General features: G+C 63.5%; 1 protein-coding gene across 1 annotated transcript in view; it reads right to left on the bottom strand.

Moving 5' to 3' along the window:
* Nucleotides 1–4,853: 4,853 nt before the first annotated feature.
* The window catches only part of EXD3 (exonuclease 3'-5' domain containing 3), a 55,908-nt gene continuing 35,435 nt past the window's right edge, over nt 4,854–25,326 (bottom strand). Inside the window, 6 exon segments of the mRNA XM_007459000.1 lie at nt 4,854–5,167; nt 5,466–5,504; nt 7,209–7,302; nt 21,037–21,115; nt 21,641–21,693; nt 21,909–21,962. Coding sequence (XP_007459062.1) covers nt 4,854–5,167; nt 5,466–5,504; nt 7,209–7,302; nt 21,037–21,115; nt 21,641–21,693; nt 21,909–21,962 — 633 coding nt within the window.

The following is a 25,326-nucleotide window of genomic DNA, read 5'->3' as shown; positions in this document are numbered from 1 at the left end:
GGGGGGGGGGGGGGGGGGGGCGGGGGCGGGAGAGAGTCCGCGTCTCTACCGTCGTCCCGCCCACTCTCCGTCCGGCCACCCGGGGAATTCCAAGCTCCCTGTGAGGACAGACCAGGCCCGGCCCAGGGCCGAGCGCGACCCCGAGGGGACCCGAGGGCGGCCTCCCCTGGGTGGGTCTTCGCGGGCATTTCAGACTCGGGGGGCCTGGGTAGAGACCCCGGTCTCACTCTGCTCTCCTGGAGCGCTGGCCACGGACCCTCAGCGTTCCCAGCACCCCGGGCGCTCGCGGAGACCCGCCAAGCCCGGCCCGCGGGACGCATTTCCACGAGGCTGACACCCCCACGAAGAGCTCGGGCGTGTGACCTCAGCCACGCGGGGCCCTCCCGCTCGAGGACGGCTCCCCTGGCGGCCCGGGTCACCCCGAGTTTGCTCCCTAACTTGACTGGCATGAGGGGCCAGGCCCTGAGGCTTCTGCCCTGCCCGGAGAAGCAGCAGGTCTGTGGTGCGGAGGCCCAGGGCTGGGGGCGGTTTGGCAGTGGGGCTCCTCAGTGGGGGCCTGCCGCGCTCTCCTGGGCCACCCCCATCAGCACGAACGGGACCGGTAAGGCCTGGCCAGGTGAGCAGCCCCAGGGAAGGTGCCAATGCTGCTCTGAAAGAGAGCTCTGAAATGACTCATTTCCAAACAGTAAACGCATCTTTTATTGACACTCTAACAGTGCGGCCCCATTTCCTCGCTAGGATTTAACAGTCTAGAGCTCTGCTGTGGTCGTCGGTGGAATGGATCTCGGAGCAGTAGGCCTGGGGCAGGCGCTGGGAGTGTTTCAGAGGCTGCTGGGAATTCCCGGGGAGTTAGCTCAGGGCTTCCGCTCGGGAGGCCACCCTGTTAGGCCTTGTTTGCGGATGAGCTCGGTGGGTGTCTGCCCCATGCCCCCCAGGCCTCGAGACTCACAGGGTGAGCCCTCACCTTGATCCGTGACCTGGGAGGAGTTGCAGCCAAACCGAAGGAAACACTGGGCAAGACCTCAGGCCTGACCCTGGCTGACTCCCTCGGGGTCCTTCCAGTGGCCGCAGGAAGGGCTGCCCGAGCCCCTTGCTGAGCTCTTCACTTCCTGAGGCTGGTGGCCCAGCTGTTCTGCTCAGACCTAACCCCCACCCCCCACCCCCAGGAGCTGTCCACTATGCAGGTGGGTAAGCCCGGGGCTGTGCTTGGCCTGGCCGTGGGTGCCCCTATTGGGAGCCCCTCCTTTGCCCCACTCATCCTGTGGGGACGTGTCCCTGGGCGCAGTAAGGGGCCCTGGATTAGTGGCTGCTGAACTGACCACCTTTTGGGTGGGGTCCCTGACCACCTCTCCAGCACCAGAGTCAAGGCATGGCTCAGAGGGAGGCCCAGCCGAGGCTGTCCTGGGCTCTGTGCACCCAGGCCCAAGTTCACCTCTGGGCAGGGACCCTTGGAGTGGGGAGGTGTGACCCTGTGCGAGGCCATGACCTGTTGGGCAACCCACCCCTGCCTGCCGCTCCCTGGAGCAGCATGGAGGGGAGGGAGCTCTGAGGACACGTCTAGGGCAGGACCTCCTTCCAGTCACGTCTGTGGTTTTTGTGTATCTGCCAGGGCCTGGCTGTGCCCAGGGCCGTCCCCAGAAGGTGGTAGGTTCACAGAGAAGCCCCAGCCCAGGTGGGCTGAGGCCCCCTGGCCTGGAGAAGAGCATCTGGAGGCCCCGCTGGGTCCGGGAGCAGAGCCTGGGAGAAAAGTCCCATTGACACCCCTGGCGGGCGCGAGACAAAGGACCCCTGTGAGCTCAGTGTGGGAACGCGCGGCCGCCACCTCGAGCCATGAAATCGGCAGCTCGGTGCCCCTGGCAGGGACGGTGCGGCTGGAGTGGCCACAGGAGCGTAGCCTGAGGTCGCTGCCCGCCCCACCCTTGCTTCGGAGCATGGGTCAGACGGGTGTAGCCCTGGCTACTCCCTGGGCCTCCCCCTCAACGCGCTGCTCGTTTGTGGGGCTGGGGTGATGGCCACCCTGTCCACCTGTCCACGGGGAGCCGATGGAAGGCCCGTGGCTTCTGCTCCACCGCGGCTGAGGGTAGTTTTTCTCGGGGTCTCTCTGGCCCACGCCCCATGTGCCCGGAGCTGCCCTGTTCAAGGACAGGGCAGGGAGGAGGGACATGTGGGGCTCCAGGAATCACTTGCTCACGTTTGCTGAAGGACACGTCCAAAAGGAGGACGTTTGTTCCAAATGCCTTGCGGGGGGAGGGGGCGGGGGGAGGAGGCTCATCCCTGCAGACCCAGTCCTGGGGCTCAGAGAAGCCCCTCCCATGTGCGTGGCATTCCTTGGTGGTGTGGTCACTTCCACAAACAGGCAGGGGGCTCACTGGCTCTGAAGGAGAAGCCCTCAACCTGGATCTGGGGGGACAGGCCCCACCCTGACTACAAGGCTGGACCCCTGTCCTCCTGGGAGCTGGCCCAGGGGTGACACCCTGGAAGGCCATGGTGGGATGGAGTCCAGGGCTGGAGAGGGCTCCCTCCTCCTTCTGGGGACCCCTTCTGGGGTCCTCCTTCTGGGGACCTTCCGCAAGGCTGGGAAGGTCTGGGAGGGGCGGCCGGGAGAGGACAGTGTGGAAGGGGCGATGGCCAGAGCTGGGCCGAGGCCCGTGGCCACCTTAAAGCGCTCGGCAGGGGTGGGAGGGTGAGCGGGCAGGCGGGCAGTGGGGGCGGGGCTTCCAGCTAATTCATTAAAATGTGTCGGGGAGCGTGGGAAAGAGGAGAGCGTTTCTTCCCAGCAGCCCAGACACCTGGTAGAAGGGCCGAGAGGATAGAGATCAAATAACACACGCTCAGCCCCGGGCCAGCCGCGGCCTGAGCGGAGGAAGGACGCCCGGGGCAGGAACTGCAGCAGACAATCGCTGCAGCGGCAGGCCTGGCACCGGGGCCACAGCCCACCCTGTCGGCCTGGCGTCTGACCCCTAGCCCAGAAAGGGGCCTGAAGCGGTCACGGGGCAAGGAAGGCACTTCCCGATGGGCCAGGACCAGGGTGGGGGCTGGGGCCTAGGGTGGGCTGGCAGTGAGCGGGTGAGGCCGGAGGGTCCCCGGACAGACGCAGCCAGTGTGGGCAGCAGAGGGGTGGGGAGGCGGGAAGCCCAGCTGGATGGGGCGGGCGTGGCGTGAGGACCAGGTCCCAGTCAGCTGTCCTCTTCTCTCCCTAGCGGGCTGAGCAGGGGCAAGGGCAGAGTGGAGCTGGGGCCGGACCTGCCTGGCGGGCCTGGAAGGACACGGGCCCTGTCTCCCTGAGCCTGTGGTCCTGGCCTCTCCCTGGCTCCGGCCTCTGTCTGTCCAGGGCCGGCTGCGACACCAGGGCCTCGGGTCACAGAAGAGTCTCCAGGATGCAGCTGGGCTGCGGAGCGGAGCCGGCACCCCCGGCTGCTTCCTCTTAACCCGACGGCGGGAAGGAGTGTGGACGGGGCTGCCGTCCCAGGACAGGACGTGCGGCTGGAGGTCCCGCTCTTGGAAGCGGCAGCCCAGCGCGGAGGGTCCCCAGCCTGGTGGGCGCCCGCTCACCCGGCGCCCCTGCCCGCCCCTTGGGCTCTGGCCTCGGGGTGGAGGAGGGCTGCAGTGGCAGAGCCGGCCCTGCACGCGGCCCACGTCCCTGGGCTGGCCTTCCTCTCTCCACCTGTGGGGCGACGCCCTGGCCCAGCAGGCCCTTGGGTTGCCGCGGAGCTGAGTGGGTCAGTGCTGGGCACCCGGCGGGGGGCTGTACCCTGGGGGGCTCAGAGGCATTGGCCACCCTCGTGTGGTCAGGAACAGAGGGACGGGGCAGAGGCCGGCATGGCACCGTCCGTGCCCCGTGGGCCTGCAGGTGTGCCCCGCCCTGGGGAGAGGCGGCACCCTCCCCCGCCCCCCGGCCCCGCCACTCCGAGGCTTCCGCCTGGCTCCTCAGCAAATCTGAGCTGGTTTCCGCCCCGGGGCAGGAAGGACAGGAAAGGGATGTGAGCCGGGGTGGGTGCGCATTCCTGGGGGTGAGCCAGGAGGAGGCAGGCGAGGGCAAGACGGGTCTGTGCCCAGGCCCTCTGCTCGCAGGAGCCCCGACCCGGCTCCACCGCCCGGCCCTGTGGGCCCTCTGGGTGTTGGCACTGGCTCTGAGCCTTAGTTTCCCTTGGGGGGGGGGCGGCAGCTACTCCTGCCGTCGGGAGGATGGAGGCTCAAACGCACACATGCTCAGGGCCCTCCAACACGGTGCCGCCTGCTGGTCTCGCTCACGTGAGGAGGCCACCCAGCTCTGAGCCTGCGTGAAGGAAAGAGGCCCTGTGAGGACATGGCCCAGCTGGGGCCTGCTCCCTAGGAAGGGCCCCCATCCACGCTCACTGGAGTCTGAAGTGCCGGGAGGGTCTCGAGGGCGGCCCGGCTGGGCCCTGGGCCCACTGCCGGGAGTGAGTGGTGCGGGGGCCGGCGCGTACCGCCACAGCAAGGTGGGTGGACCACGCAGAACATGGGGCCCAGCCACCCGTCCTGCACCCCTCCAGCCCTGCTGAGCGCCAGCAGACTTGGGGAGCGCACCCCGGTGCGGCCCTCGGGCCTCTGCCCAGGCCGTTTCCTCCTCCAGGCATGCCTCCCGAATGCCTCCTTGCTGAGCGCTGGGCAGTTCTTGGCTCGGGGTCCAAGCCTCCTGACTGCGAGGAAAGCTCCGTCTTCCCGGGACAGCTGCGAGGGGCTGAGCGCGCTCGGGGCTGCTCGGGGCTATGGGGTGAAACGGGAACCAGCAGCGGGAGTCCACGGCCACCACCTGTGCAGCTTTTCCACTTTATTGCCGGCTGCCTGGGCCCCCAGGGGTGACGCAGGCCACGGGGGCATGGGCCCAGTCCTCAGGAGGGGCTGCCGGCTGGGCTGGGGGCTCTGCTCGGCTCGCGGGAGCCGGGGACACCTTCCAGAACCTCTCGGAAGTTCTCGGCGACTCGGCCCAGGTGGGAGCCCTCCCAGAAGACTTTGCCGCAGCCCGTGCAGCAGTAGAAATGCCGCAGCCCCAGCCTCCGCAGCACGCCTGCCGGGACCCCCGACAGCTGCAGTCGGGTGCCGTCGCCCAGTGTGGCCGGCACGCGGCTCTGCAGGTCCTCTTCCTCCAGCCAGTGGCAAGAGGGCTCGTAGGTGCAGCCCCCAGGGGCCTCCTCTGGGGCTGAGCCTGGACAGGTGGAGCAGCCACCCTGAGCCCCCGCCCTTAGGCATGCGGCCCCCACCCCACTCTCTCCAGGGGCCCCTCCTTCCGTTTCCCTAGCCACCCCACCCCCTGCCTCTCCTACCCAGGGACCTCTGGGTGACAGGCGACTGACCCCTCTGTCTTCCCAGCCCTCCCTGACACTGCCCCCCAACCCCCCAGGGCACAGGGACCATCCCCTCAGAGTGGTCCCCTCTGCCCCATCCTGGGGTGGGTCCAGATGCCAGGGCCCCTTGTGTCCTTGGTGGGTGGTCCCAGGACTCACCTGTCTCCCGTTCATCCTCGATTTGGGCGGCCTCGTCACCTCTCAATCAAGGATGTCAGGGTCTAAGGATAGACTGGCAGCCCCAGCGCCCACAGGGCACCTTGAAGTGCCCAGCCTTTCCCCCACCCCCAGCAGAGAGGGCAAAGGGCAGGGGGCCAAGAAGCTTTGGCGCCAGCCCAGTCCCCTCCCATGGGAACTCACACCTTGGGAGGTTCTTGGGGCTCAAAGGTCCCTGGGAACCATGTTCTGGGCGTAAGATCGGCCGATTAGGGCACTTGGGGGCCTGAGAACCGGCGGGCAGGGTGGGGTGGGGGTGGCCCGTCGGTGGCGATGAGCAGATAAGCCCACTGCCAAGGAGGGAGTTTCGCAACCAGCCAGCACCAGGTCGGTGGGCGGGCAGGGGCCCAAGGGACCGCTGGAGCTCAGGGTGGGGGAGAGACCCCGGGAGGTGGCCTCCTCCTGACCCTGCGGGAGGGCCCCACCCGCACTGAGGGCACGATGTGATGGCCAGACCGGCAGCAGCCAGGGGCCAGTGAAGGATGGAGGCGGCGACGGCCGAGGACCCCTGGCCAGCAGGTGGGAGAAGCGTCCCCCAGGCCCGTTGACCCTCGTAATTTGCTTGGCAAACATTTCTTTGCAGACGGTTCCAGATTAACTGCAGCCAGATCTGAATGGATGAGGCGCCCACACCAGCCCTGCCGCCCCCGTGGAGCCCAGCGAGGCCATGACCTCCGTCTGGCCTCCCTGCTCTGCCACAGCCTGTCTGGCCCCAGACCTTACCTGCCAGCTCGTGAGGGTGCTGCCCAGGACAAGTGTGAGCCTCTGGGTGGGGTGTCGGGGGCTCGGCGGGCCTGGAGCCCCGGGGGGGGGCCCTGTGGGGGGCGCTGCTTGTGCCCTGTCCCTCCCCCCAGCCTCCAGCACGTCCTGGCTATGCTGTGGAGAGCTGAGAGCTGCACAGGGCCGGACACAGGCCGTCGTGACAGCTCAACCACTACGTGGGTGGCTCCAAATCTCCAAGGGAGGCGGGAAGGACACTGAGAAGACAGCTGGAGGAACACCAGCTGTGCAGAGGCGCCCGGAGGCACCCCGGCCTCAAGCTCACCCCTTCGGCTGCCCCAAGATGCCCTCTGTAGCCACCCCATCCTGACCTCCACGGAGGGAAACTGAGGCCGGGCCCCTGAATAGGACCTGCCCTGGTGGGGGTGGACAGCGGGGCTCGCCCTCCTTCCTGTGCACCCAGGCTCATCTACGTTCAGACCGCTACTTGGCAAGGCCAGCGATGCAAGTGTACGCAGGTGAACGTGTGCGCTCTGCCCGTGTGCATTCATCTGTGTGCGCACGTGACCGAGTGTGCACGGACACACGTGTGAGAGCGCATGTGCCAGTGAGCGTGTGTGTGTGTCTTCATGTGCAAGATACACGTATGCGTCCGTGTGCGGGTGCGCTCCACGTATGGGGCAGGGTGACTAAGCAGGGCCCACTGCAGAGAAAGTGGGGGACACTACCCCGGGGGCCCTGAGTGCCAGAGCTTCCTGGTCTCCTGGACCAGTGGCCTGCACACCACACAGAGGGGAGCAGAGGCCGCGGCCCTCGTCCCGGCCCTGGACACTGTCCACCCCCACACCCCCACCCTGGCACCGGCACCTCCCTGGCCGTCCCCGGAGGTTAGCCCTGGGAGCACCCAGCAGCTGGGCCACTGCCCACAGACTCCACGGAGCCCTCTCCTGAGCAAGGCACACTCACCTGTACTGCTAGGGCCTTCTGGGTGGCCGCTGAGCCACACAAGCTGCTTCATTACATCCTTGGAGACCTTCAGGTACTGGTGACAGTTGCAAGCCTAGGGATGGAGGAGGTGCTGAGTCTGTGGAGGTGCTCTCCGTCCCTCCAGCCCCAGCCCTGTGTTCCTTGCAGCTCTGGGTCTGCCCAGGGGGTTTCACAGAGACACACGACACCTCCCTTCCTCTTCTTGCAAGACCATGGGGCGCACCACGTCCTGGGAGCCCTCCCTGACTGCATGGGCTCCAAGTGGGCCCTGGGCAGGCTCTTCTAATTCCTAAGATGCTAGAGGCCTCTGCCATCACCCAGCTGTCCTCCCCAAATCCAGAGCCAAGCCTGGGCCCCCTGGGATGGTTCAACATTGGTGGGGGACGCAGGCCCAGCATCGAAGGGTCAGGGTGGGCAGCCCTAGAGCTGCTCTGACCCCTCAGCCCATTTTGGGGCATGCCGGAGCCATTTCAGTGTCCACACTTTTTTTTTTTTTTTTTGTGGTACGTGGGCCTCTCACTGTTGTGGCCTCTCCCGTTGCGGAGCACAGGCTCCGGACGTGCAGGCTCAGTGGCCATGGCTCACGGGCCCAGCCGCTCCGCGGCATGCGGGATCTTCCCGGACCGGGGCACGAACCTGTGTCCCCTGCATCGGCAGGTGGACTCTCAACCACTGCGCCACCAGGGAAGCCCGTCCATGCTTCTTGACTCCTGCTGCCTGCCCTGTGCCAGGGGCTGGCATGGTCTGGCGGCTCCTGGACACCGAGTGTGTGAGGGGCAGAGGAGCAAAGCCATTTTCGCTTCCACGCAGAGTCCAGGTCGAGGACACGTAGCGGGCTCAGCCCCACCGACCTTACTGTCCCCGAGGGTGAGGGTGGGGGTGGGGCTTGTGCGGCCCATCCTGCACTCGCATTGTGGCCACCCTGGGGCTGCTCCATGACAACCACTGCCTGGCGGGGTGTCAGGTCTGGACATAAGATTCCCAGAGCGAGGCAAGAAGATGGGGTGGGGGGCCCGGGCGCCTGCTGAAACCCAGCTCCCAGGCGGGTACATGCAGGTATCCTGTCACGGGACGGGGGGTGAGCCTGTCCACGGGGAGGAGGGACCGTGATGGGTGCTCAAGCGACGGCTCCGGGCCCCCTCCTCACCTGGTGAGCCCTGTCAGTGCCCTGGACGACAGAGCGCCTGGGGTGGGTAGTAGGCGGTGGCCACGGGCTCCTAGAGCCACGGGCTTGGGGCGGGGAGAGGGCTCCTGCCCTGCCCCCCCACACCCTCTTCCCACGGCCTTTCATCACGGAGCCTGCTTTACCTGTGGCCTCATTGCCTGGCCTCCAGCATCACAGCCCGGGGTGGCAGGGGGGTGGGCAGGCGCCAGAGGGCAGGGCCACCTCTGCTGGGAGGCTGGGGGGGCGAGGCTGATCCTCACGCAGGACCCTCCCCTGGGTCTCTCTGGGGGGGCCTCCCCCCACCGACCGTGGCCAGACTCTGGGCCGGCCTCCGGCACAGGAAGACCGCTGTGGGCTTTGCCCTCCTGGTTGCAGGTCCAGGGGCTCTTGGGGCAGGAGTGAGGGCAGAGCCCGGGCTGCAGGTCAGGCCAGTGGTCACTCCAGGTCCAGCTGGGGACGAAGCTGAGAAACGCCGGGCCGTCTAGCCTCCGGCCGCTGCCCTGGGCTGCCTGCCACAGAGGCCCAGGCTCTCCCTGTCCAGGCCACCCGAGGGGACAGCACCAGCAGGTGTGGGAGGGACGGCTCAGCAGGAGGAGGGTGGGGTGGGGTCCTCTGCGAGGGGTCCGCCAGCCTTCCCAGGACCGGCGGTGTGCACGCCTGGGCGGGGCTGCCAGCTCACGCTGAGTCACTGCGCGCAGACAAACACCCGGTGCTGTTGTCCGGAGGGCCGGCCCCACCCTCGGGAAGCGCCGGTGCTGGTTTTCCCACGGCCGCCGCCGCTGCCCACTGTCGGGTCTTGCTGCCACCCTGGCCCCCACCCCCACTCCCGGCTGGAAAAGCCAGTTCTGGGCCACCTGCCCATCCCCCGTCCTGTGGTCCCCCAGGGCTTCCCTGTCCACCTCACGGCCCAGCAACGCTTGCCTCACCGCCTGCTGTGGGTGGCTGCGGCCCTGCCCTTGTGGGGCTCGGAGCTGAGCGCACACCCATCACCCTCCCCACGCAAAGGGGGACGGAGCCCCTGACCTCCCATCACAGAGAAGGGGCCTCCGAGGGGCTGAGTAGCTTGCTCACGGTCACACTTTGGCTGGCCAGGACCCCACACCTGGCAGGGTCCTTACCCCACCAGCCCCCAGCCGAGGGGATGCGTGCAGGTGGTGTCTGAGCCAGGTCCACCTCCTGCAGGGGATGTGCAGACCCCAGCCTCGGATACCAGCAGATCTGGGCAGACGCCAGTGGGGGGCTGTGGGCGCCCTGGACTGGTGGACAGTGTGGTCTTGTTAGTCCCGCCCAGTCTCCTTGCCCCCATCCAGCCTGGGAGCATGGGGGCAGGGCGGGCCTCCACCCCCAGAGCCTGGCTGGGTGGGAGGGGCCAGGTGAGTCGGGCAGGAGGGGCTGGGAAGGTTCCTGGCTCCCCTGTCCCAGGGGTCCACCTGCATGCCTGGTTGCCACAACTTCCAAGGGTGCTTGGGGCTAACGTCCACCGTGACGCCCAACCCCAGGGCGTGAGGCTGCCTCTCCGGGGCTGGGCTGCTGGCCGGGACTGGCCCAGGGGACTGGTGGTGGTCCGGGACCCAAAGCCAGGTGGGCCAGGCCTGGTGGTCCGCCCTCTACGGCCTGTTCCCTCCCCCCAGGCCCAAGGAGGGCAGGAAAGGCCACTTCCCTGGGAGGCACCCCCAGCCCTTCGCTGGGCTTGGCGGGTGTGCGAGCTGGCACCCTCCGTTCCTCTAAGACTGGGACTCGGGGAGGGGGAAGCTGGAGGGCTGAGGGGTCGGTTCCCAGGTGCTGGGAGCCATGCCCACGAGCAGGCCAGCTCTCAGCTCTGAGCCCAGGAATCCCACCCCCACCCATCACTCTCCCCGGGGAGTGACTGCCACCAGTGCAGCCAGAGCTGAGCAGGGGCGAGGTCACGGGGTCTGTCCTGAACTGTGTGTCCCCAGGCACGTCTGCTCCCACCAGCCGTGGACGCACACTTGCCGTGGTCCGTGGTGTCTGCTGTGCCACCAGGTAGTGGACGGCTGGTGCACCGGTGTTGGGAGTGGGGAGAGGGCTGTCACAGGCAGGCCTGACTGGGCCACAGAGTGCGGTGGGAGGGGCCTTGCACACGCTCCTGCCCAGAGCCCACCAGCCCCTGCCAGGGCTGAGAGCAGTGCCGTGCAAACTGCTTATAAACACCCTTGGACCCCCATCAGCCCCTGGCCTCCCCGAGTCGGGGGCTGAGGGGGGCGCGGTGGGAGATGGGTCTCACCAGGGGCTGCCAGGGCACAGGGCGTGAGAGAGGACCAGTGGTCCCTAGGGGACAGGGCGGCAGGAAGTGGCCTTTCCAGGCTGGGAGCCTAGTGGAGGGACCCAATTCTGAAGAGGACCTGGGCAAGGCTCCCTGCCCAGCCAGCAGCCGGCCTGACCGTGCTCCCTGGTAGGCCAGCCGCTCTCCCTGCCCTCAGGCCCACCACCCAGTGGGATGTGAGGTACGGTCAGTCTGGTACCCAGGCCCCAGGAGACCCCACAGGCAGGGAGGAAGGGGGCTTGGGCTGAGGAGCTGTGACACGCTCTAGAGTAGTGGCCCATTTCTCGCTCACTGAGAGCAAATTTACAGCAAAGCATAAAAGAGCAGAAGAAAATAAACATCATCCCCGTACGACCACTGGGCAAGAAAAGCCAGCATGGGGTGGCGGGGTCTCTGGCACCTTCCCGTACACACCTACACTTGGCAAGTGTCTCCTACTCGTGCCAGAGGAGCTGCTGGGCACCAGTGTCAGTTCCCAGGGCCCTATGGCCCATTTGGTCCCTGCCAAGCACCACCCCCTGCCCCACCTTGCCTGAGGTCCTGAGGCCGGTGGGTCCAGAGGCCTCCCTAGGCTGGCTTGTGCACCATGACCCCCCAGAGCTGCCCCCAACAAATGGTGCAGGGCCAGGGACAAAGGGCTGGTATGAAAGACCCCTGGCCTGGGGGCGGGCCTGACACCTCGCGGACAGGCAGACGAGGAGGCGGCTGTGGAGAAAGCAATTAGGTGCCGCCCTGGGTCGGCTCCACACCTCACTCTCCCACACTGTCCGGCAGCAGTTTGAGGGGTCCTGGGTCAGCTGCCCCCCAAGTGCCCGGGGGGGTGGGGCTGTGAGCCTCCTTCAAGACAAGCTGGCCTGGCCCAGGAAGGCCCTGCTGGCCCTGGCACTGGGTTGGGGGCTGGGAGAACTGCGGCCCCTCCCGTCACAGCCGAGACCCCAGGCACTTGCAGGGTTCAACCCCCCACCTGCCAGCCAGGGGCACAAGCTGGGGCAGCAGGACCAGGCCCCAGGCCCCCGGGGAGGTGTGTGGTTGAGATGGGGCCTGCCTGGGAAGGTTTAAAATCCCAGCCAGTGCTCTTCTGACCTGTGAAGCAGGCTTGCGGCCCTCTGTCCCCACTGCTGGAGACCTAGGATGGCAGCCCTGCAGGGGCCCTGCTCTGTGCCCGCCCTGCCCCCAGGCCCAGGAAGGTCAGTTCCCACAGGCCCAGCCCCTCCCCCACCAGGCCACGGTCCATCCCCTTTGTGGGGCCGGGACAATGTCTCCGCGGACAGAGCGGGGGATGGGCCTCTGGCGCTGTCAGCACCCTGGAGGGTCAGGGGCCACGGGTGCCGGGGCCTGCGGTGTGTGACAGACCCTGACAGCGCCAGGTCTGGGCACAAGTGTGTGCACTGGCACTCCGCAGGCGTGTGTCTCAGAAGTACCCAGGTCCTCGGGGTGCAAGGGTACCAGCTTTGGAGCAGCTGAGTGTGTCCACGTGTGGGCGTGAGTCAGGCGTGTGAACACGGAGCCTGTGTGACCCGGCATGTCACGTGAGGACACGGGGCCTGCGTGAGTGGATGTGCCTTTCAGTGCCCGCCCAGCAGCCTGCAGTGCCCCGCACGTCCGGGGGGTGGGGGTGGGGGTGGGGGTGGAGGTCTGGAGGTGTGTTCCTGGGGTGGGAGGAGTCCTGACCCGGAGAATCCGCCTCTCCAAGCAGATGGGGAGGGGACAGTGGCATCTGGGACAATGGGAGGAAAGCCACGTGCCCCGGGCAGAAAGATAAGCGTGGTGTCCAAAACGCAGACACAAGGCCTGACTGAGGGGCACTGCCTGGCTAGGGCCACCCCGGTTAGGGACACAGGGGAGGGTCTGAGCCCCTCCCTCAGGCTCTCCGGGGCCGGCAGGCCTATGGCCCAGGAATTGGTCACCCCCTGCCCTGTGTACCTTGGTCCTCTCAAGCCTTCAACCCCTTCTCCTTCCAAATGTGCCAGCCCCGGCCCCGGGCCCACTTAGGACCTGGACGTGCAGACTCCACTGCATGGCGACAGCCGGACTGACAGCCCAGCTTAGGCCATCTAAAGCCAATCGGAATGAGACCCCACGTCCAGCTCACTTGGATGGGTCGGGGCCAGTGTCCACTGAGGCAGACAGAGGGGTGTGAGCCGCTGGGCCTGGACAGGTGGCCAAGTCCCCCCCTCCTCGTCGCATCCTGGACTCTGACACAAGACAGTCACAGCCCCCCCTCCAGGGGGGCCAGGGAAAACGCGGACCATTATGTGAATTTCAGATAAAACATGGGATTCTGCTCTGAAGTTCGCACTTATCAGGGGTCTGTCCTTGCATTTCCCAAGTCCGGCACCCAGCCCTCCCAGGCTCTTAGAAGGAACAGAGAGAGTGAGAGAGCTGCACGGGAGGCCCCGGACGTGTTCCCATGGCAGGGAGACCCCAATGAGGGACAGTGCACACTGTCCCCAGGCAGGCATGGCCAGGACCCCCTAGCTCTCTCTGTGAGGTGAGGGTGGGTGGGTAGCCACATGCCCTGGGTTAAATCAAACAGAATCTGGGCCAGAGAATGCCCTCTGGACCCAGGCCCTGGGGTGGCTCCCCATCCCCTTTGGCCCCTCAGCACCTCCCCCTAGGCAGCACATCCCCCTTGACGCCCATTCGTGGCAAGACGCTGGGCAGCACACAGCCCCCTCCCGTGGCCCCCAGTTATCCCCACTAGCTGGTTTTCCCCCTCCCCCCACCGTCCACACCGCCACAGCCCCAGCACTCTCCTAGGCAGTACGCACACCTCCGCTGTGGCCCCTGAGCACCCCACCCACCCTCACACCCCAGGTGTGAGCACATAGCACCCCTCTCTCGAGCACACCCCCAGGTGGCCATACCCCTCCACCGTCCCCGATGAGCCCGGGAGGCGCCCCCTTGCCGGGGCTCCCGGGGCTCCCGGGCACCCCCAGCGCGGCAGGCGCGAGCCGTTCCCAGACGGGGGAGGGGCGCGGGCCGTGAGAACCGCCGGCGGCGGGCGCGTGGGAAAGCGGGAGGAGGGGCGGCGCGGAGGGCGGGGCGCGCCTGGGAACGGCCCCCGCCCCCGCCGGCCTTTGAAAGGGCCACTCAGGGCGCCCGGCCCAGATTCAAAAGCAAACGGCCGCCCGCCCGCCAGCCTTCCCGCGCCGGCGGGGGCGGGGGCGGAGGACCTCGGCTGCCCAGGGCCGTGTGGGAGGGGGCGGGCGCCAGCCGGCGGAGAGAGGGGTGGCAGGCTGGGGAAGTCGGGGAGGGGCCGATGCGGCACGGGCTGGGGGCAGCCCTGGTTGTCCTCCTCCCACCGACAAGTGGAGCTGGGCCCTCAGACAGCAGGTGGCAGCCCTGCAGCCTGGAGTCTGTCACCCCCTCACATCAGGCCTGCACTGGGCGCCAGGGGACAGCCCTGCCCCCGTGCTCTCAGCCCAAGGAGAGGGGGCTCCAAAGTACTTCTCCAAAGGGTGGTGGTATTCCCAGGATTGGGCTGGGGGTCTGGAGGACTTCCTGGAGGAGGTGACATATAAACTGGGGCTTGGCAGGCCTGGTGGAGAGAGTGGGTGCTCAGGTGCTGCAGGAGCTGGGGTGTGATGTGGGGCCCGGTGCGGTCAGGAGGGGCCGGTGTGGACAGCAGGCTGGAACGAGTCAGGGCGCTGGCAGTGTGGAGGCGTGGGCGCGGGGCTGAGCCCAAGGGCGGGCGTCCCCCGGCCCTTCCCCCTTCCTGCACCTTCCAGGGCCACTGAGTCAGGCCAAGCAGGAGAGGGCCCCCTCTTCTACTGCCACCTGCGCCTGGTGCAGTGCGTCTGCCGAGATGGGGGGAGGAAGCAGTCCCTACCCAGCCCCGCCCCCCACTTCCGGGGCCCCGCACTGCACTCTCTCCCACCCCTCCCCCAGCTCCAAGGAGGAGGGCACCGTCCCCTCTCCCGAGGCCCTGCCCTACCCCTGGCTGGGGCACACCTAGGCGCCCACCCGCCCAGGTATCCACCTGCCACGCTGCTCCCCTGTGGAGACCTTCGGGGTCTGTGCTGGTCCCAGATGTACCCGACGATGGGCTCTCAGCAAAGCTCCACCCCCAGTGGCGCCGCTCAGGGTGGCGGGCGGGCGGAGAGTGGGGCTGCCTGGGAGGGGCTGGGAAGGGGGTGCCCCCACACCCCAGCCGGTCTGACCCATGCGGCTGGGGAGGGGCAGGTGGCCGGGTGGGAGTGGGGGTGACACATGCCTGCTCCTGCTGCTTGCCCACCCACGGGGCCCCCACTGCACTGCCCATCGATCCAAAGGCCCCTGCCCTGTTCGGACACGGATGGAGTAGTCACTGCCTGGCAGGCCCTACTCTGTCACCCTGAGGACCCTCCCCAGACCCAATCCACAGCTACCTGGGGCCTCCTCCATCTGCAGCCCTGAGGGGCTGGCTGCCTCTGGCCCCTGACCCCAAGGCTGGTGAGCCTGTCCTGCCTGCCGCATCCAGGGCTCAGGGGACAGTGGGTCTGCAGAAGCTAGGCCTGCTATCCTGGGCCAGGCCCCTGGCTTTGGAGCTGGCAGGTACTCAAAAGGAAGAAGGGACCACCTCCCCTGCTAGATGCCAGCCTGGCCCCGGGGCCCGGCCATCCCCGCCACCGACCCCAGCAGCGGGGCGGGGGGGCGGGGGCTTTCCTGGAAGGGCTGCTTGGTTTCTGCGAAAGCAGCTGTGGGCAGTGTGCGAACGAACACACAGGCGGGGCTGCTGCCAACAAAACCTTATCTACGGACCCTGAAGTCTGCATTTCATGTGATTTAGCTCGTGGGCCGTGCTGTCTGACATCTGGGGGAGGGTGCGCCTCCTGCCCTTCCGCCAGCCCCAGCCCCGGCCACAGGACCCTCGGACTGAGATGGGTGCCCTCCCCCACCCACACCACGGGCCTGGCTGGCATCGCCTGCCCCTTGCTCAGAAGGCAGGTCATCCGCGCCCCACCCTCCCTCCCCTTTCTTTCGAGCCCACTGAGCGGCGGGTTTAGAGCTGGCCTGACACCTCTGGCCAGTGGCTCCTGCTGGCTCTGTGGCTGGGGCTCAGGGAGTGGCACTGACGTGGGCCGGGGGGCACAGAGCAGGGGGATGGAAGACCCCAGACTTTGTGTTTTGGGTGTCCTCTTGCTGCCCAAGGTGTATCACTGACCTTGGGCCCAAGAGGACAGAGCCGAGGGTGCCCACATGGTCTTTGCCCCTCCCTCCAACTCCAAGAGGCCTGTCCTCTCTGGCCTGCACCAGCTCCCCCTGAGGCCACCTCACACCTGCCTGGCTTGGGGCCAGCGTCTTGGCCGTGTCTGTGGACCCTTCCCTCCATCCTGTGTGTCTGTGCACCAGTGTGCCCGCCGTCCCACCCTGCACTGTGACCTGTCTGGGCTACACGCCTGTCCTGTGTCAGGCGAGTCTGCGTCCTCTGCATTGTGACTTGAAGCATCTTGGCCCTTTTAAAAAGTGAACATCCGTCAACATCCAGGAGGTACATCCTGGGGGGGGCCCCCCAGACCGCACATGGGAGCACCTCTTAGAAGCACACGTGAGGACCAGGGTCCAGAGGGGAGTGGCCCTGACCGCTGGTCCCCGGGGCACCTTCCCCACAGACAGACACAAAAGGAGCAAGGAGCTGGGTGCCTGGATGGGCGCCCGGAGTGAGCTGGGCTGGGGACTCACACACCCAACCTCCCCGGGCGCTGACCAGCAGGTCCCCTGGCCCAGGCTGTTCCCAGGGCCTCAGCACACATCTCGGACCGCATGGGGGCCCCTGGTAGCCCTGCGGGAGGATGAGAGTCCCACTTGGGGCAGGCATGGTGGCAGACTACCAGACGGCTGGTGCCCAGGCAGCCCTGTGTCCGTGCACGGGTGTGGGTACGGCTGTCACGCCAGCCCAGGATCCTTCCTAAAGAAGTGGGCCACCGGGAGCAGGGGTCCTCAGGCCAGTGTGATCCAGGTCCTCAGTTCCCCCAAGAGCCATCTGGTGGGAACCAAGGCTGGGCTCTGGATGAGACCCAGAGGGGAGGGGTGGGACCGAGAGGAAGGCCCTGCAGGCTGGGGGGAGGGCCTCCTGGGGTGATCAGCTGGGCCCACCATGCTGTCACCTCCGGGGGGCTATGCCGAGCTTGCCGATGGGGCCGACACCCCAGCTGGCATCCTGAGTCTTGGGGCATGCTGGGCCCCAATCCCTGATGAAACCTGTCCGGTAGCTCCCGCCACCCTCAAGGCCTGTGACAGGCCCCGCCTGCGGCTGCAGAAGCCAGCCGCCCGGGGTCTCTGCCTGTGCAGGGTGGGGGCAGCTCCTTCTGCAGCCTCTGTGCCTGTGTGACCCTGGGGGCACCGAGTGTGGGAACGGGGCTGGGGGCCACGGAGCACAAAGGCCGGGGAGGGGCGGGGTCAGTGGCCGCTGTGCCTCTTCCTGTCTGTTCCTACATCTGCAGTTGGCCATCAGGGTTGGGGAGGGTCTCCGTGCTCGGGGACAGGCTGAGCATGGGCGCCCCGGCCGGCCCCTGGGTCTGGGAGGGCTCTGGGGCCCCCACCACTGCAGGCCCCCAAGTCGTGGGTGTGTGCGCTGGGGGGCCGCTGGCCCAGGGTCCCCCTCGCATGCCCAGGCCCCAAGAGCCCTCTGCCCACACCCGTTCCCGTGCCAGAGATCAGCCTGTGCGGCCTCCTCCACCCTCTCAGGGCCCCTGCCCAGCTCTGGGGTCTCCCGGGACGGGTCTGTGAGCCTGTCCCCAAGGCCCAGCCTCCCGTAACTGCAGGCTCCCCGCCCATCACCCTCCCCTTCCTGGAGACCCCTGAGCTGGCTCTGCTGAGAGCTCCCTGAGGTGGGGTGACTGTCATCCTGCAGTGGCCTCTCCCCTCCTGGGGCCCACTTCTAAGGGCTGACGTCACTGGGGCCATGGCCCAATCCGCACCACAGCAGAGGGGGCCGGAGGAACAGAAAAATAGACGTTATGCCCGGCCACGCCTGGGCTCCTGCTTAGGGTTTTTTTTAAACTCAAATTTCTTTGATAAGATCCTTTCCCATGGTGGACAGCACTGGGAATGTCCTCTTGGCGGACGTTCCCGATGGACAGTCCCAGGCCCAAGTCGCCGACTTCGTGGGCCATGACCCTGCCCTCTAGGAGAGACCCACTGCCCCTCGCCCACTGGGCCCCGGGGTGGGCGGGCGGGCCACCTCCCTGGGACAGGGGCCTCCCCCACGTGGCCGGGCACAGTCCCTCCTGCCTCACTTGCTCTGGCCTCGCACCCCGACGAGCAGTCCCGAGAGTGGCCGGGCAGGCTCTGGGAATGCTTCGTGTGTCAAGTGGGTTTTCCCTCTGGGAACGGCACCAAAATAGCAGAAGGAAGGAAAAGAAAATGGAAACTCAGCCTGGCGGCGGGAGCTCTCCAGGGAGGCGACCAGCTCTGGCCTGGGCAGGGGCAGCAGAGGCTCTGAGCCAGCGTCCAGGGTGCTCGGGCCCTCGGGGGCGCAGGACGGGACCCTGCCGGCTGAGCACAGCACGGAGGCGCTCTCTGGGTCAGTCCTAAGCGTGCTGCTCCCTGCTGGCCGGCGGCCAGTGCCCTTTGATGTCCAGATGGGCTTAGGAGCCACCCTGGCCCTGGCCGTGGCCTCTCAGTGCAGAGCAGGGTCTGCAGCCGCAAGGAGCTACTGGTCACTGGGCCTCAGGCCATCACCTTGGGGCATCTGTGCAGCCCCTTTTCTGGGTTTCTTGGGGTCCACCTGCGAGAGGGCCACTGGTTCCCCTGGGCCGGCCCCGAGGACAGCACTGCTCTGGCGCTGGGCGGGCAGCCGTTCCCGGCCGCTGCTCAGGCTGAGCTCCTGAGGGGAGGCCGCGAGCACCGTGGCTGAGGGGCTCTGGGGGCAGGCGGGGGGAGCATGGCCCGAGGTGCCCAGCCCGTGTGCAGACACTGCTGCAAGTGGGCAGTGAGACTCCTCTGCTCACCGTGACCAGCTCCACGGCCTGAAGACCACGGTGGGAACCAGTCCACTAACCCAGAGCCAGCTGGGTCCTCCCACCCTGCCCTGGATGCTTCTGTGGTGAGCGAGGCTGGGCTCAAATTCAGAAATCCGAGCTTCTCAGGGATCCCCTTCTCTGCCCGCCTGGCCCTGCCGTGCCGGCCTTTTGGGGTCCTTGTGCACAGATGTAGATGTCCCCAAACAGCTGTCTGCCACCCAGGGAGGGTCCTGCCCTGGGGCACACCCAACCTGCCTCGCTCTGGAGCTGAGCCCCGCTGGAGGCTGCCGGACAGCCACGGGCCTCAGAGGCTCCCCGGCCCTGGGACCCCCTCTCCCCAACTAAGGCCCACTGGGCGCTGCTGCCCAGCCTCACACCCGGGCTCCCACCTGCCGCCCGTGTGGCCGCACACACAGGTCTCTGCCTGGCGCCCCACCCCACTCCTGGCAGCCCTGTGTGGCCACTGGTGTGGCCACCTTCTGCTTCTGGGCCCTGAGCCGTGGACCCTGTCTCTGTCCTCCTCACCAGCTGGGCACGTGTGGAATGCATGCACATCTACCACAGAAGGACAGCGCTGGGCAGTGAGCCCCTTCCCCCCGCCCCAAGAGCTTGGTGTACCCCGGCGCGCCCTCCAGACCAGATTCCCGAGAGCCCAGACCCAGCACCTGCCGGGCCGCCGGCCAGGGGCTCAGCCTAAAACCTAGGATCCCAGCCACGCCCTTGAATCGTATCCTGGATCCTCTGTGCCTCACCTCCGCGCCGCCCCCCACCCCCAACCCCGTCACAAGCTGCTGCCACCCCTTACCTGGGCAGGTGCACCACCTGCTCCAGGTCTCCTGCCTCCCCGCCCTGCGGTTAGAATGCTGCAAATCTGTCCCGCCTGCTGTGGCCTCCCTGGGCCCCGCTGCCCCCTCGGGACTGTCTCCTGTCTCCCGGGGGCACTGGCTGGCCCCGCCAGGGTGCGGCTCTGTCTCTTGCCTTTGCACCAGCTCCACGCCCCCCCCACGGGGCCCACACGGGGGGCAGGGCAGCGGCGGGGCCAAGAGGCAGGGCACACGTGGGGTGAGGGCAGCGGGGCCCTGGATGCTCTTCCCGCGAAGGGCAGCGGCCGCCCTCCGCGCCTGGCCCTTGCAGGTCCGAAGGCTCAGGCGCTCCCCAGCCAGTGGCCTGCGGCGCGAGTGGGGTTTTCCTCCTGGCTACCCAATTTCCGTTTTCTCAAGAAGACACCAGCAGAGGCTCTGAAAATCTCAGGAAAATGCCCCTCCAGGCCCCGCCTGACGTCCTGGGGTCTTTACAACACTTGCAGCCTTGAGCAGGGACCCGGTACCGTCCTCCCGAGCTCCAGCCCAAGGGAAAGCACTTCCCGCCGCCCGGCTTGGCTACCGTCCGTCCTGGCAAGGCAGGGGCCCAGCTTCTGCAAAGACTGCACCCCAGGCCAGACGGTGGGGGTCCAAGGATCTGAAAACAGGGGCTTCCCTCCCTCCTCCCTCCCTCCCACTCTGCTGGGCGCCGGCCCGGGGGACTGTGCAGAAGTGCGGGGCCCCGCCGGCCTCCACGGGTACCCGGATGGGGGAAGCCAGGCTGAACTGCCACCAAACAGCTGGGCTTTGAGAGCTGCTCCCAATGCAACATGGTCGTGGCCTGAACTCCAGAATATTCTGGGAATAGCCAGCACTCTGCACGGGGACCGGCCCTGGCCCTCCCTGCCCCTCCCTGCCCGCCACACCCGTGCAGACCCCAACGCCGAGGGCAGCCATACCCCAGCCTGGCAGGGCCGGGCCCAAAGGCCGCATCACCTCCCCTCAGCTGCACAGCTCAGGACAGGGCACCCAGGCCAGCAGGGGAGGGGAGGGGTGACCCCTCCCTGGCGCCCAGGCCCCAGACTCCTCACGGATCTTAACCTTGGGTACGGCTGCCCCGACCTGGGGATTTCCTCAGCCAGACCTTTCTAGCCGTCAGGGTGGACCCAGCAGCAATCCATGGTTCTGGACCTTGCCCTCGGAAAATGGGATCCGCCCCAGACAGAGGCACTTTGGTGGGTTCCCTGTATTCCCTCCAGAAGCCCCGTGGGAGGCCAGCCCTGGGCCAGGAGGACATTCCCAACCCTGAGCGGACACCCGCCCTGAGCTGCCCTTTCACTCTCGGCTGCCCACCTTGGCCATGCGGGCCCCGACGCTCTGCCACCTCTTGGCCACAGACCGGCCCCCCCCCCACCAAGCTCCCCCGTGCCGTGGGCATGGGCGTCTGGGGGTGGCGGAGAGGAGAAAACGCACAAACCAGGCAGTGGCCACTGCTCACATGAGCAGAAACGCCAAGGCCATCTCGCCACCGCCAGGGCCTCGCGGGCCTCACCTGTCAGAGCCTGGGGCTTCCACACTGGCCCAGGGCCGGCAAGGGGCACGCAGCACCCACCTGGCAGCGGCTGAAGATGTCCGAGTGGGTGACACACACGTTGAAATGCCTGATCACGGCTGTGGCTTGCTGCGCCGCCGTGGCGCAATGAAGGTGAAGGCCGCCCTCAGCCGGCGGCCGAGGTGGGATCCCGAGGCCTCTCCAGTCCGCCGAGGGCGCACCACCGGCCCGTCTCGCCCGCCGCGCCGGGGAGGTGGAGCATGAGCGCACGTGTTAGGACCCGAAAGATGGTGAACTATGCCTGGGCAGGGCGAAGCCAGAGGAAACTCTGGTGGAGGTCCGTAGCGGTCCTGACGTGCAAATCGGTCGTCCGACCTGGGTATAGGGGCGAAAGACTAATCGAACCATCTAGTAGCTGGTTCCCTCCGAAGTTTCCCTCAGGATAGCTGGCGCTCTCGCACGAAACTAGCTCGAACCCACGCAGTTTTATCCGGTCAAGCAAATGATTAGAGGTCTTGGGGCCGAAACGATCTCAACCTATTCTCAAACTTTATATGGGTAAGAAGCCCGGCTCGCTGGCATGGAGCCGGGCGTGGAATGCGAGTGCCTAGTGGGCCACTTTTGGTAAGCAGAACTGGCGCTGTGGGATGAACCGAACGCCGGGTTAAGGGAGCAGTCCACCGAGAGGCAGCGCCCAGCCCCAACCTGGGCCCGGAGCTGTGGACACGTGCAACCGTCGAGCGGTGGGCCAGAACCCAGAGCCCACCCAGGCCCCGCCTTCCCAGCTCCAGGCCGAGAGCCTCCACTCTACCCAGGGTGGGGCAGTGGTGCCGCTCAGCCCCCCTCCCCCTGGCCCCACGGCAAGCAGGCCCTGAGGTGTGGGCGGCTCAGGAAGTCGAGGCTCAGATGTGAGTCATCTGTGGGGTCCTCACCTTGTGGTACGGCAGCCCTGAGGTCAGGATGACCCTTCCCTCCTGCCTGGCAACCTGGGCGGGAGGAAAAACTGGCAGGTAAGGGTGTCAGGCCAGCTCCTGGGGCTGGGGCTTCTTTTGCCCCTCCTTTTGCCAGCCCCTGCCCCCGCTCCATGCCCCAGAGCTGTCTCCGCCTGGCACCTGAGTGGCCACCAGATTCCCGCAGCCTGAGGCCGGGCATCGCCTCCTGTTATAGATTTGGTCTCAGAATCATGCAGACACTTCACAGAATTGCAAACAAAATTAAATTTAAAAAGCAATCTCTAAAAACCCAAAGATGAAACAAGTGAACCACAAAGAGAGAAACACTCCAGATGACACAAAGCCACAGTGAATCGACCATGTATCTCTAGGGCTACAGACCCAAAATGAAAAATACCTGGCAGTAATACTATTGTTGGTGATAATAACATCACCATTGTTATTGTGAAATAGCTGTGTGTGAATTGTAACATAAAACACATGGGTGGGCTTCCCTGGTGGCGCAGTGGTTGAGAGTCCGCCTGCCGGTGCAGCGGACACGGGCTCGTGCCCTGGTCCGGGAGGATCCCACATGCCCCGTAGCGGCTGGGCCCGTGAGCCATGGCCGCTGAGCCTGTGCGTCCGGAGCCTGTGCTCTGCCGCAGGAGAGGCCACAACAGTGAGAGGCCCGCGTACCGCAAAAAAAAAAAAAAAAGGCAAGGAAGGGACCTGAAAAGACATTTCTCCAAAGACACACAAATGGCCAATATGCACATGTAAAGATCCTCAACATCATCAGTCATGAGGGAAACGCGAGGCAAACCACAAGGAGACACCACTTCACATCCATTAGGATCCCTTTTATTTTATTTTTATAAAGGAAAATAAGTGTTGATGAGGATGTACAGCGATTGGGAGCCCTCATGAGATGCTGGTAGGAATGTAAAATGGCGTGGCTGCTGTGTGAAACAGTGTTGCAGTTTCTCAAAAAATTAAACACAGAATTACCATATGATCCAGCAATTCCACTTCTGGGTATAGATCCAAAAGAACTGAAAGCAGAAACCTGAACAGATAATTGTACATCAAGGTACATAGTAGCAGCACTATTCACAATAGCCAAAAAGGTGGAAACAACCCAAGTGTCCACCATCAGATGCCAAAAACAAATACACACACACACACACACACACACACACACACGTACAATGGAATTTATTCAGCTTCAAAAAGGAAGTAAATTCTGACATGTGCTACAGCATGGATGGACTTTGAGGACATTATGCTCAGTGAAATAAGCCAGACACAAAAGGACAAACATTATGTGATTCCACTTATATGAGGTCCCTAGAGGAGTCAACTTCATAGAGACAGAAAGTAAAACAGTAGTTACCAGGGGCTGTGGGAGGGGAAAAAGGAGAATGATTGTTTAATGCATATAGAGTTTTTGTTTGATATGATGAAAAAGTTCTGGATATAGATAGTGGTGATGGTTGCATACACTGTGAATGCACTTAATGCCACTGAACTGTACACTTAAATATGGTTAAAATGATTTTATGTTATGTATATTTTACCACAATTAAAAAAAAAGCAATAAGCAAGTGGTTACTTCGTAGTGGTAACAAATATATATCTGTGTGATTAATAAAAAAAACAAAATTAAAAACAAACACACACAACTGAAGTAAATATGAGGAAAGACCCAAACAAAAGGGCAGTCAAGAGTAAAACCAGGAGTGACAAGAACGGAAGGCAGACGTCCCAACAGCAACGACAGGTGCAAGAGACAGTGGACTCTTATCAGAGTTCTGTCAAGCTATAGCTATAAACCCTGCAACATTCTTTTTCAGAAGAGAGAGGAAACAGAGTTTTCAGGGAAAAATGGCCCCAATGAAAGGTCATAGCAAAGGAAGTTCTTTTAGTGAAAAAGAGCCTGCTTTTTCTTGGAGTGCATGTGCATGTCCATACATCATAAACTCTAAAAGGGACAGAATACATAAGACAGTTTTAATAGATGTCTAATTTTTAGAACTAAGAAAAACCACAATGTGTTAAAAAATCCTGGAAAATAATAGCAGGTAAAATGGAAAGCAGGCAAGAAAGCTAAATTGACCTAAAATCCCTGGATTAATTTTAACTTTAGATATTGTTAACTCAGAAATTAATGTTAACATTTCTAGGCCAATCACTAAAAGAACAGAAATAGAATTTATAACTTTCAAACTAATAGAGGAAAAAAACAGAAACAAGGGTGAAAAAGACAAAAAAATATATGAAATAAAGGGAAAAAAGATCAGAAGAAGTAGGAGAAATAGAAAGCACAAGTTAGTATAGTACAACTAAACACAATTTATATCAGTAATTACAATAAATGTAAATGGATTAAACTAATTGGTTGAAAAGCAAAGACTGTCAGACTAGAATTTTAAAAATCCAGCTAGAAGCAGTTTATAAGTACAGTAATACACCTAATAAGAGCAAAGAAAGGTTGAAAGCAAAAGGGTGAGAAAAGGATATACAAATACTAACCAAAGAATGCTGGAGAAATGGTATTAATATTAGTTCAAATAGACTTTACTGCAAAGAGCAGTACTAGAGCCAAAGTGGTTCACCTCAATTGTAAAAGATTTCGCTCAACAGGAAGATATAAGAATTCTAAAAGTTGTATGCATGTGCACCTAATAACAACTTTAAAACATATTAAGCAAATACTGATATGACTACAAGGAGAACTTGGTGAACCCACTGTCAAGGTCTTCGATAGAAGCAGGCAGAAAAACAACCAAACAAGATACACAAGATTTGAGCAAACGTTAAGTAAGCCTGACCTATTGAGCGTGTTAGAGCAAGGGCGGGAAATGAACGTGGCTGGAGGAGACTGTGTCCTTTTAAAGTCCACGTGGAACATTTATAAAAGGGATCATCTGCTTGACTACAAAGCAAGTCTTCACAAATATCTAAATCAGCAGTATACAGACTACAATTCAGAGAGGTTAGAAATTGATTTTTAAAAGATAACTAAAAAGCTCCCAAACCCCAAGCTTTCTGAAACTGAAAAACAGCCTTTTAAAGAACTCAAATCAAATAAGTAATTATAACAGACGCTCAAAAATTATTAGAACTAAAAAGTAATGAAAACACTACATATCAAAACAGATGCAATGCAGTGAAAACGTACCTCAAGAAAAATTTATTGCCTTGAATGTTTCCATCATAAAATTTAAAAGGCTGAAAATTAAAGAGCTAAACACCCCACTTGGAAATAACCCCAAGCAAAGCAAAAGGAAGGAAACTATAAAGATAAGAAGAGAAACTAATGAGACAAAAAACACAAGAATGAAATAGAAAGGATCAACAAAGCCAAATACTAGTTATTTGAAAAGACTTAGTAAATTGACAAACCTCTGTGCGATCA

Source organism: Lipotes vexillifer, unplaced genomic scaffold, assembly GCF_000442215.2.
Source record: "Lipotes vexillifer unplaced genomic scaffold, Lipotes_vexillifer_v1.1 scaffold636, whole genome shotgun sequence".
Lineage (NCBI taxonomy): Eukaryota > Metazoa > Chordata > Mammalia > Artiodactyla > Lipotidae > Lipotes > Lipotes vexillifer.
This window is presented reverse-complemented; position numbering and strand designations above follow the sequence as displayed.